Genomic DNA, 12,296 nt, shown 5'->3' with positions numbered 1-12,296 from the left:
GGAGGACTTTACAAACAGCTCACATGAAGTTGTTCCTTCAGCAGCAGCTCATTTGAAAACTCACTTTCATATTTGTTAGGGGAGGAACCTGATAGATACTGGAGCCGCTTAATCATTTTTATTTGAATAAAATTGATACCTGTGCACTGCATTGTAATGACAGAACAGCAGAGCAGCGAGCGCAGATTTAACCACACAGGCTCATGCACGCCATCTGGTGGTCACGTGGAGAAACTGCAGACATCTTTAAAAAAAAAAACAACCCCGAGGCGGGGTCAACCCTTCTGTTTATCATTTGCCACCAAAACACATTTTTGTGTCGCAGCTTTCTGTGGATGATAATTGCTCCTCACTCTCACAACACATTTTCCTCACCATGATATATCAGTCGCTGCAGGTTGTGAAAACATAACAGCTGCAGCAGAACAAACACATTAAACTATGATAATATACAAAACTTTATCAGTCTGACCAAAGATACATCTGATGGGGATGGATCATAGCATGTTAGGCTGTGCTTTGGTTTTGGTTGATTACACAAAAATCAATAATTATATTAATTCTAATCTCACTAATCAAAACAAGGATAACAAAGTGTGCCATGCAAGCAAAGATTATCACTCCACCAAAATGAAGCAGATTGATCAGCTGAACATTTATTGGGTGTTTTTTGTTTCTTTCTTCCGGGTCAGATGTCACACATTTTCTGTTACCTTTAAGAGAAATGAAATAGATTATTTTTACTCCATTGTCCTTAGCAAGATAAAATAATAACATTTTGATCATCAGAGAGTAGAAAGATCAGATAAACATACTGAATGTTCTGCATATTGCAGACAAAAGATGGTATTTAGTATGGAAGAAGGGTTCAGTGTTGACTAAATGTGAGTCCATTTAAAGTATTTTCTAGGTAACAAAAGACTCCCAAGCGGTTCGATCTGAGGTGTTTGTATGCATCGCATGTGCAGCAGCATCTTCACGGCCTCTCCGCATGTCATTTGATCAGAGCAGAAAACAACAACGGTTTCCAGGCAACGACTGAAACAAAACATCCTGAGCATGGCTGCAGCTTCAGACCCCTTCATGTCTCTTCCCACAGAAATAAAACTGATCAACAGGCTGAGTTCTGGTCTGTGCAGAGCAGGAAGGAGGGATGAGCCGGGAACTGGACGTGTGACCTGTCAGAGGCCCGTTGCCCTGGCTCCGTTCAGAGACGATGTCCCCCTGCTGGACCCCTGCAGCGGCCTTCTGAGCGCAGCAGCCAGAGTGCAGCTTGGGATGCAAAGCCGGACAGAGTTCATAGATCCGTTTTCACAGGGGCTCAGAAAAAGGCCTCAAACAACTCCCAGCCTGTCAGGTTAGTGCTGACCCAACCAGTGGAGTCCAACACTTAGTTATTTACTTTGGTGCATCTGCTTTACAAACCCAGATTCAATTCTGGATACTTTCTACTCCACTGCATTTCTATGAAGCTGTGTTTGCATGTATATTCACATCATATCTCATTAATTGAACACATTTAATGTGTTTTTTAAATGGTCATTTTGACAGAGAACACACTTGGTGCAGACGCACAGACATTTTCAGCTTTTAACACAGACAACAACGCTACATCAAAAGATAACTTTTGGGTTCAAGTTTTGAAAAAGGTGTGAGGAAACTGAAACATTGTTCACTAATAATCCATTAAAAAGCTGAAAGTATTTTTTAACTGTGACAAACGGGTTGAAATGTCAGTGGAAATGATTCTGTGTTAGGTGTGTCTAAAGTCCATTTCTCTGCACATAACTTTCACTGCAATCTGTTTTCTGCAGTTAAAATCAAAATCAAATCAAATCAGATGTTATTTGTTTAGCACATTTCAGAAGCAAAGCATTTCACAGTGCTTTACATCATAACAAACACAAAGTCATTAAGCTGACAAAATAACACATTTTGATTTGTTTCGAATAAAAACTTTAAAGGTAAAATCATCCGTCTGTTTTATTTGAGTTAATGGTATTAAACTTTGCAGGTCACAAATTCATGTGTAAGAAGATGGACCGTTAAAATGCCACAAGACTAATTATATACTCAAGAAAATATACAAACAGTTAATGATATTCCAAATAACTGAAGTACGAAATATATTCATGAAATACATTTACTTTTAATGCTTTAAGTAATTTCAAAGCATGTAGTTATAATTAAGTAAACATGTTAGAGTTGTGATTTTTATTTAATTGTACTTCTGCTTAAGTTTGAGTATTTTATCCAACTTCATTAGGGTCACTGATGCAGCAACAAAAGCAAGAGTGGGTGGTGAAATAATTTAACTGAAGGAGTAAAGGTTTTAAATATTTGCTGTAAAGTAAGGAAGGATTGATTGTCATAGTTGGTAGTTTTGCTTAAAACCTTCTAAAAGTTGTAGAAAATAAGAAATACAAATTTTCTTTCTTTTGTAAGAACTTTTTAAAGCCTAAAATTCACATTAACAAGAGATTATTAATGCAAAGTAGAACTGCAGAGCAGGAATGCAAATGAAATGCTATAGAGACGCATAATTGGGCTGAAAAAGCAACAATCCACTGACTCTGCGTTAGTGTTCACCTGTAATCACAGCCATTAGAGCTAATGGCTGCTTCACTGTCAGAATTTAAAACAGCAGCAAACAGCAGAAACAAGACTTCAGGGCGATTTTAGTTTTTATTTATTAAATCTTACAATAAGAACACTAAAGGTTGCATTTTAAACCCTGCTATAATTTGTTGAGACGTGGATTTGAAGCATCTCTTCTCAGGCAATCTGAGCTCAGTTTATGATCATAATTCACATTTTGTTGCTGAAAGTTGAATCTGTGGTGTCAGTCCAAGGTTCAGCCGTTCCCACTCAGTCACAGAGGACAGCAGCAACGCGCCGCAGCCTCCCTGAAAAACATCTGGTGAGTAATGACCAAACCGGCTCTTTGTTGTCAGATGGAGAAACGGAATAATCCACAGTTAAAATGTTCATTAACTCCTGACATTCAGCCTCTTTCTCACGCCTTACAACTTAGTTTGTGTTTTTTACTGCAATTTCTAATCACTTGTGTTTTATAGCAGAAGTGAAGTATTATCCATCAAACATCGTCAGCCAGCTGTTCGCTTTGATAACATTATCCTGTTTTATGATTTTATGTTGAATATTATGACTGAAGTTAAAAGGAGAAAAATCTGTAGATCACTGACTAGAAAGGTAACAGACGGATGGATGGATGGATGGATGGATGGATGGATGGATAAATGGATGGATGGATGGATGGATGGATGGATAAATGGATGGATGGATGGATGGATGGATGGATGGATGGATGGATAAATGGATGGATGGATGGATGGATGGATGGATGGATGGATGGATGGACGGATGGATGGATGAATGGACGGATGGATGGATGGATGGATGATGGATGGATGGATGGATGGATGGATGGATAATGGATGGATGGATGGATGGATGGATGGATGGACGGATGGATGATGGATGGATGGATGGATAAATGGATGGATGGATGGATGAATGGACGGATGGATGGATGGATGGATGGATGGATGATGGATGGATGGATGGATAAATGTATGGATGGATGGATGGATGGATGGATGGATGATGGATGGATGGATGGATAAATGGATGGATGGATGGATGAATGGACGGATGGATGGATGGATGGATGGATGGATGGATGATGGATGGATGGATGGATAAATGGATGGATGGATGGATGGATGGATGGATGGATGGATAAATGGATGGATGGATAAATGGATGGATGGATGGATGGATGGATGGATGGATGGATGGATGATGGATGGATGGATGGATAAATGGTGGATGGATGGATGAATGGACGGATGGATGGATGGATGGATGGATGATGGATGGATGGATGGATAAATGGATGGATGGATGGATGGATGGATGGATGGATGGATGGATAAATGGATGGATGGATAAATGGATGGATGGATGGATGGATGGATGGATGGATGGATGGATGGATGGATAAATGGATGGATGGATGGATGGATGGATGGATGGATGACCTTCATCCTCGTCGTTTCTCTCTACTGTTTTGTGATCAGACTGAACCTCTGGTGATCTTCCTCCACTAAACTTTCTTCTCCATCAGCCCTCCTCTTCGTCGGCTCGCAGCTCGTGGAACGATGACTCAGCGGCGCTCCAATGCCACATTTACACTTCTTCCACTCAGAGGTCAGGAAACAGAGACATCTAATAATAAAGCCAAACAAAGCTCCCCTCCCACACGCGTCATTATGTAAAGCCTGCAGAGTGTCATTCTGCCTTTGGAGTAATCCAGAGTGAATAGGTTAAATCCTGCGCTCTGATGATGTCATCAGCAAACCTTGTGGCCTCAGCTCACGTTAAGAGCTGTGCAGAGAAACCGTGCAGATGAAATGTTCCCTTTCTCCACGCCTGGAGCAGAATCAGATCATCACTCAGGCTGCCATACTGAGATTATACAATGAAAGAGGACCAATGGAGGGGAAATAAACCCAAACTGATACCCAGAACTGTCCTTACAGGAGCTATGAGGGGGTGAATGGGGGTCTGAAGTTCCCCAGACCTCTAAATGCAGCTGGAGCGACACTGGAGCACCGGGCCGACCCTGTGAGCAAGCAGACCTCACCACGGCGTCACATCATCAGGCCTCCGCTGTGGCAGGTGAGCTCTGTCCTGACTGACTCACTTCTAGACCATTTCTCCAGTTTTACTTCCTTTCTTTCTCTTAAAGGGCCAGAACATGTCTGGTGTTCTGTAATTAGCCTGATGCTATTTAATAGAAATAATCCAGTTTACACGGCAAAAACACACAATCTACCAAGAGTCTTTGGTCGAGTTTCAAGTGAAAATATCTTTGTACACTTGAATTAAAACAAAATGAACTTATAAATATTTTAGCAAGATGTGGGAGTTCTTTTAATTCCTTTAATATTGATTTAAAAAGTAGTAATTTCACTAGCAGATTATTTTACTTGTCTTTAAAAATAAGTCTTCTTTTGAGTTTGCTGTTACTTTTTTTCAATCAATATTGAAGGAATTGTTTGCTTAAAACTTCACACTATTGTCCTGAAAAGTTACTGATAAGTCAGTTTGAACTTTGCACAAGAAACTAAAGTAAAAATACTTACAGTATAATTCGCAGTATAATTACAATGAGGGAGAAATTTTTTTTTCTTATTTTGTATTTACTTTATACAAAAAGACAAAAAAAATATTTTTCTAAACTGTTTTAAACTACTGAATCATGATGTAGAAATTAAAAGTTTACCTAATCTGGCCCCAATTTTTCAAAACAGCACTTTAAAAACATTTTCAGCAAATCAGAACCTGTTTATTTTCTTCTAAATCAGTGGTTTGTTTGTCAGAGTAAGATGTTTCTGCAGTCAGATGCTGCTTTCAGATTGATTGTTGCTGTGCGGCTCCAGCCTGCAGGCGCTGAGTGGAACAGGCGACAGCTTCGACGCAGGAACGACGCCAGGAAACCCATTTCATTGTACGCTTTCAGCTCTCGGCGGAGTCTGCGTTTCTGAGTCTACGTTTCAATCAGAAATCCAACTGAAGTGTTTTTGTTTGTTTTGTTTTTCCTGCAGCTGCAGCAGATATGCAAGATCAGGGCAAATCCCTTCATTTAAGTGAGTTTTGGGGATTACTACTAGGGGAAAATAAGGTACATTCCTGCTGCTTTCACCGACATTAAGAGGAAAAGTAGCAGCCAGGTGCTGCTAATCAATGCTAAAGATCTCAGTGAAGCGAAGATCTGTTACTACCCACTTCCAGGCAGCTTGAAATCCAACTTTTCACAGAATATTTACAAGACGCTGCTCTTTCCAAAAGCCCATGTTGGATTCTTTGTGCTTCAGTTAATGGCAGGAAAATGAGAAAAAATCTAAATAAGTAAGATTTGTTTGGAACAACTGAAGGGAAAATTTCTGGAATGAATCTTTAGAAGAAAATAGCAATGGACTTACGTTGGCAAAGTTACATCTTGATGAACAAAACAATTTCTGTAAACATATTTTAAATGACATGCTTGGTTATAATGCACAGTTTTGTTCAAAGAATTAAATCCAACATGGTGGTGGAGATGCTTTGCTGTTACTGACGTCCTTAGCTTAAGTCAAGAATGAACTGCTCTTTACACCAAACTATTGTAGAGTCAAATCTGGTCTAAAATGTGTTATAAAAAGAACACAAATAAAGCAGCAGACCTATAAGAGAAGGTCTGAACAAGAGAAGAATCAGGTGTAGCTGTGGACCAGTCAAAGTCTAGATCTCAATCTGGCTGAAAAGCTTAAAAGAGCTGTGAAGACACTGCAGTGTCTGGCCACTTTCAAATCCACTGGAGGTAATCCCATTGGATTTGAAATCCAGCAGGTTTGCATCCTGATCATAGCACCAAGTTTTTCTGGCGTATTTTCCAGTGTTCGTCTTCGAGATGCTGGTGTGTTGATGCTTTAGGAGTTAAAACTCTGCAGGCAGAACTTCAGCTGAAGAAATGATGTCAAATTGCAGCTCAAGTCAGGAAAACCAAATCCTGAGACAATATTGGCCCAATCATAGAAAATCCCCTGTTGATCTCTGGATAACGTCTCTAAAAGGATTCTTGGAAACATCTCAATACCATATAGCATTTCCCAATATATCTACCTCACATAGTTATTATCACATGCATGCTTTCCACTTTATGTCCTTTTCTGCTTTTAGTTCTGATTATCTCCTCTTGTGCTGGAATCCATTCACTCCCTTGTTTGTTCAGACTCAATGTTTTCAACTTTTGCTTAAAATCTTTGGCAAGTTAACAAAAATATCCTGTGAGGTCAGACAGTACAACATAAATCTTAGAGACTAAAAATGCTGGCGGAGGATGACTCTTGAGGGAGATGAATGAATGAATGCAAGAGATGTCTCATGTCTTTACAGCGGAGCGTTTGGCTCAGAGAAGATGGACGACATTGACAACATGGAGGCAGATTTCCAGCCTCTCACTGTGAAGAGGAGCGTCACACCGGCGTACACACTGACAGCGCAGTGAGACACAAGCTGCGTCCGAAAACCTGTTCTTATGCTGTTATTCATTTAGCTTGTTGGTCGTACAGAAATATCCAGAAACCTCATTTCTGTTTGTGTGCCAGTGGGACCACAATGCCAGGCTTCACAGGCAGAGGTGTCCATGCTCCCCCTGCTGCTGAGGAGGCCTCTGTCTCTGGGTGAGCTGTACTCTTTACTATTACTGCAAATCACAGGCAGCAAAACAATCCTGGGTTCAAATCCTGACCTGGTACTTTGGCTTCATGTCCAAAAACATGAAGGTTAACTGAATTTAGTGGTGTTAAAACTTTCTCCACTAAAAGTCAAAACTGTCCTGTAGAAAGTTCTCAGCAGCAACAAAATGTATGTTTTTCTTTTATTAAAATTGCAAAAACTATTTTATGTTTTGTGCTTCACATGCAGGTTTGCCTGATTAGAAAAAAAAAGAGCAAACAGTATTGTTTTTTTGGATTGATTTACATTTTGTTAAGCTCAGATATGAATCACTCGTTTTATTCCACGAAGTTAAAATAAAAATCTGCTCTTCAGTAAAAATCACTGGATGTTTGTAGTCCAACATAATACAAAACACGATTAATGATAAATACTTTGTTACACCTTATAGTTTCCATTTTAAAAATACTCCAGTTCGTTAGTATCTTTTTTAAAAGATACTAACGAACTGAAAATAAACAACTAACGTGAAAATAAACAACAACAAAAACTAACATATTTTATGTGTGTTTGCTTCAAATGGCTGAACTGAAAAACCAACAAAAAATCCACATTTTACTGAAGACGATCACAAACCTCCACTAGAGGGCGACAAAAGGTCATACAGCTTCAACAGCTCTCACTTTGATAATAAAAAGAAAACTAAACTCACGTCAAACATTTTCAGAAATTAATGAACGTAATAATAATAATAATAATAATAATTATTATTATTATATAATAATTATTATTATTTTATGTTTTGTTTATAATAATAATAATAATAATAATAATAATAATAATAATAATAATTATTATTATTATTATTATTATTATTATTATTATAAACAAAACATAAAATAGTTATTGTAGTGACTATTTATCTAAAATTAAAAAATAATAAAAAACAAGGTGAAAGGTGATTATTACTTAAGAACCATAAAATATTTGCCTTATTTTGCATTATTGACATATTATTTAGTATTTCTATCTTTCTGTTTTGGTGCATGTTTAATAATGTGGCTTTATTTACAGCTATATAAGGATCTGCATCTGAATCTTCCTGAATTTTATTCATTAATTTTACCTTTATCAAACCAGGTGACTTATTGAGAAGAATTTCTTATTTACATCAAAATTATTTTAAAATGCTAAGAAGAAAACAAAGGAAGAAGAAAAACAGGTTGGATACTCAGAGTTAAAAAAATTAAAACTTCTCCTAAAATCAGTAAAATATATATATATGTAAGTAAAATAGGATGTTTTATGTCAGGAAAACGTTTTTTTACATGATGACAGACATCAAACATCTGCAGAGCGGAAAAAAGTGAGAGGAAAGTGCCGTTCCCCTCTGGGAGAGCTGGCTGTCTGTTGAGGAGGTGGAAACCTGTTTCCTAGCTGGGCCCCAGTTTAACAAACTTTACTGGCTTTTGGAGCAGGCATCTCCAGATGGCTGAATCCAGAGCAGCTCGTGGTAACGGTGGTTTTTCACAACCCAGATCCATTTTCCTGGTGCCTGACACCCTCTCAGATCTGTTTCCTCTGCTGATTAGACTGGCCTCCCAGCGTTTTCCCCAGCAGAGAGAAACGCAGGCTCTTGGATTGATTAACGGTCTGCAGCAACGGTCGGACGCTCCCTGGGATTTCTGTCTCTCGTTCGATTGAAACCAAAATAATTAGTTTTTAAATATTGTTATGAACTCTATTTTTGCTGCTTTTCTACTTTTTTTGGTTATCATTTCCTGTTTTGAAAAATTGATAGTATTCCTTTATTTTGAATTTGGGAGAAATTTGCAACATAATGCTGCCACTATGCAGAAGTTTTTACTTTTGTCTGAATTTCCTACATCGTCTGAAACTCATCAAGATCTACAACTATTAACAAATGGCTAAAATGCAAATAAACAGCTATTCCTCCATTCGATGAGTTCCTATTGAACTTAAATAAAGTTAAATATATAAAATATAATATTTAAAAATGACTGTAGTCTTGAGTTTACAGGGCCACATACAAACTTCTGGAGGCTGGATTTGGCCCACGAACCCTCAGTTTGACACATATGCGCTACGTCACGTTCAAACCTTTTTAACTAATGGCGGGCCACAAAATGTATTAAATTAAAACTTAAATAATGTGTTTATTGTGATCTTTTATTATTTCCTGCTTAACAATAAAAAACATTTGTAGAAATGTTTTACAGAGCCAGAACATAAAGAGGACTTTGCATTGTTGCCTTACTGAAAGGAAAACAGATTTTTGCCATTATTTTCTATTCTAGGCTGAATTTTTACCAAACTGAATTTATCTTGATTTGTGGTCAGGAGTCAAACAAAATCATTTCAAGGCCATTAATGGCCCCCAAGCCACACTTTGGACACCTCATGCTTCCTATGTTTGCACAGAGTGACCCGAGGACGTGAGCGTGCGGCGCCGCTGTCCAGGATGGTGACCTTTGTGACCCCCTGCAACCCCTACCTGAGCGCCCGGCTTCCTGCCTGGAGAGGCCTCGGCCCCGTGAAGAAGAGAAAGTTCTGAAGCATCATCTTCCTCTTTATGTTGTCCAATCAGTTTGTGTGAATAGAACGTCAGAAACTGATCCGGAGTCAGTGGGAGAATAATGAGTTTCTCCATTATCATAATTTCCCTGATTTAGATGAGTGGTTTTCTAACTCTGGGTGCCGAGCGTTTGCATTGTCCTCGTATACATTTGCTCTCTTACAGACGCACTCAGTCGTTAAGAGTGTGTGAGTGTGCGTGTGTGTGTGTGTGTGTAGGTGTGTGTGGGTGTGTGTGTGTGGTTCATGAGAGGGGGGGATAAATTGATGGCAAAAAAATTTTTTCCAATCCACCATCTTTGTGTTTGAAGCAGCAGCAGGTTTGGTGCTGTTGCTGCAGTTTGTGGTGCGATTTTCTTCTTTTTCTGCTGCTGCTGCTGCAGCCGTCAGCAGTCACATCATTCTGAGGCAAACATATGGTGTAGAGATTATTATGAAGTTCCTGCCAGCTATATCTTTATGTCTGTGGTTTGAGCAGCTTCGCGCTTTCACAGGAAATAGGAATGAGCTGGTTTTCCTGTTTCTCTTCATCTATAGTTTGTTTAGATTTGCTCTTGGAGGGATTTCTACACCAACAAGCTGCTGATTTGGTGACGGCTTGGAGACTCACTTAACATTTACTGCACTATTTGTTTTGGGCAATGGGAATAAAAACGGTCCATTTCTTACTGAGGGGTTAATAACTTTCAGTTTCTTCTTGATTCTCGATTATGGTTGAGAATTTGGAGTGGTTCACACTTTAGCCACAATAGAGCCTGCTGGCATCGTTCATTAAACCTCACTAGTGTCACCAACCTGCAGCTGAGCCTGATCCGCACGTCGAGCTGCAGCGCTCCGTCAACATCCAGCCATTCATTTTCATTCCCAGGAGACACTTCCACTTCCTGTGACTTTATAACCACAACCGGATTTTATGCCACCAACCAGGACAGGGTGGAAGAAAACTACAACATAATGAAAGAGTTTGATTTCCATGAAGCTACAGATTGGATGGAGAGTATATGAGAAAAAGTTTCGGACTTTGACTATGCCCTTCTGAAAAATTAACCTTCTTCCAGGACAGTCCTGTGAATAAATCCATCTGAATTTCCATCTGCGGAAGAAAAGCAGCCACACAGCATGATGCTTCCTCCGCTGTGTTTCATAAACAATGTTTTCCATATGGATTCCTGTCACTGACATGGCGTCCATTTTAAGGATCTCTGCAGGTGGATTGGGACGACCATCATCCATGAATATCTAAAAGTCATAAATACTTCAGACTCATAGCTATCTTAACAGTTCAAACGTTAAATAAACTGGAGCAATGGCTAAAACAAATCCCAGGAACAACATCAGACATCTCAGTCCAGAAATGTGCAGATATAGGCACAGTTAAGATACAGCGCAGAACCCTGAAGCTCCCAGGGCTCTGTTAGAGGATACTACATAGATATATATACATATAAAAAAAATTCCCTTCTCACCCACCGCGGGTGGTTGTTATCCTCTGAGCTCAGGTCCTCTACCAGAGGCCTGGGAGCTTGAGGGTTCTGCGCAGTATCTTGGCTGTGCCAAGGACTGCACATTTCTGGACTGAGATGTCTGATGTTGTTCCTGGGATCTGTTGGAGCCACTGCTCCAGTTTGGGGGTTACTGCCCCGAGGGCCCCGATGACCACAGGCACCACTGTGGTCTTCACCTTCCAGGCCCTCTCCAGTTCTTCCCTGAGGCCCTGGTATTTCTCCAGTTTCTCGTGCTCCTTTTTCCTGATGTTGCAATCACTTGGTATTGCTACCACAACGGCTTTCCTCTGATGTTTATCCACTACGACAATGTCTGGTTGGTTCGCCATTACCATTTTGTCTGTCTGGATCTGGAAGTCCCACAGGATCTTAGCTCTGGCGTTCTCCACCACCTTTGGGGGTGTTTCCCACTTTGATCTCGGGGTTTCCAGTCCATATTCTGCACAGATGTTTCTGTACACTATGCCTGCCACTTGGTTATGTCGCTCCATGTACGCTTTCCCTGCCAGTATCTTGCACCCTGCTGTGATGTGCTGGACTGTCTCAGGGGCCTCCTTGCACAACCTACACCTTGGGTCTTGTCTGGTGTGGTAGATCTGGGCCTCTATTGCTCTGGTGTTTAGGGCCTGTTCCTGGGCGGCCAGGATGAGGGCCTCTGTGCTGTCCTTGAGTCCAGTTGCCATTTGCTTGTGGTATACCTAGGTACTTGTAACTGTCCTCTATGTCTGCTATTGTTCCACTGTGCATTGCTGTTGTGGGACGCCTCCCTTTCCCATATGCCTTTCCAGTATTGTTCCGTCTCCAGCCTTGGTGGGTCTGCTCTGTTGTTATTACCCTGCCATTGAGAGTACACCTTAGCTGGTTGAGTGGAGAAGAGCCGGTTAATCCTTCTGGATTCATTCTCCCTTGTGAATCTCTTTAGGCAGCTGGCCGAGGCTCCATGCCTTGTGT

At 40.1% G+C, this 12,296-nt stretch overlaps 1 protein-coding gene across 1 annotated transcript; it reads left to right on the top strand.

The window, feature by feature from the left end:
• Positions 1-1,059: 1,059 nt before the first annotated feature.
• On the top strand, positions 1,060-10,640 carry LOC129352609 (spermatogenesis-associated protein 48). Its single transcript, XM_055021682.1, has 9 exons — positions 1,060-1,357; positions 2,847-2,920; positions 4,151-4,233; positions 4,566-4,704; positions 5,469-5,536; positions 5,634-5,675; positions 6,964-7,071; positions 7,176-7,250; positions 9,688-10,640. The coding sequence occupies exons 1-9, from the start codon at positions 1,060-1,062 to the stop codon at positions 9,818-9,820; spliced, it is 1,020 nt and encodes a 339-aa protein (XP_054877657.1). The 3' UTR covers positions 9,821-10,640.
• The last annotated feature ends 1,656 nt before the right edge of the window (positions 10,641-12,296 follow it).

The sequence above is a fragment of the Poeciliopsis prolifica genome, unplaced genomic scaffold, assembly GCF_027474105.1.
Source record: "Poeciliopsis prolifica strain line A6 unplaced genomic scaffold, Auburn_PproV2 SCAFFOLD078, whole genome shotgun sequence".
NCBI lineage: Eukaryota > Metazoa > Chordata > Actinopteri > Cyprinodontiformes > Poeciliidae > Poeciliopsis > Poeciliopsis prolifica.
Note: the sequence above shows the minus strand (reverse complement) of the source record. Positions and strands in the feature narration are given on the sequence as shown.

Bases quoted from the DNA above. Each gene is read 5' to 3' on its own strand.
- LOC129352609 (XM_055021682.1), top strand. From the start codon at position 1,060: ATGGCTGCAGCTTCAGACCCCTTCATGTCTCTTCCCACAGAAATAAAA. The intron at 4,234-4,565 runs GTCAGGAAACAG...CTGTCCTTACAG, and splicing joins TACACTTCTTCCACTCAGAG to GAGCTATGAGGGGGTGAATG. The intron at 7,251-9,687 runs GTGAGCTGTACT...ATGTTTGCACAG, and splicing joins GAGGAGGCCTCTGTCTCTGG to AGTGACCCGAGGACGTGAGC.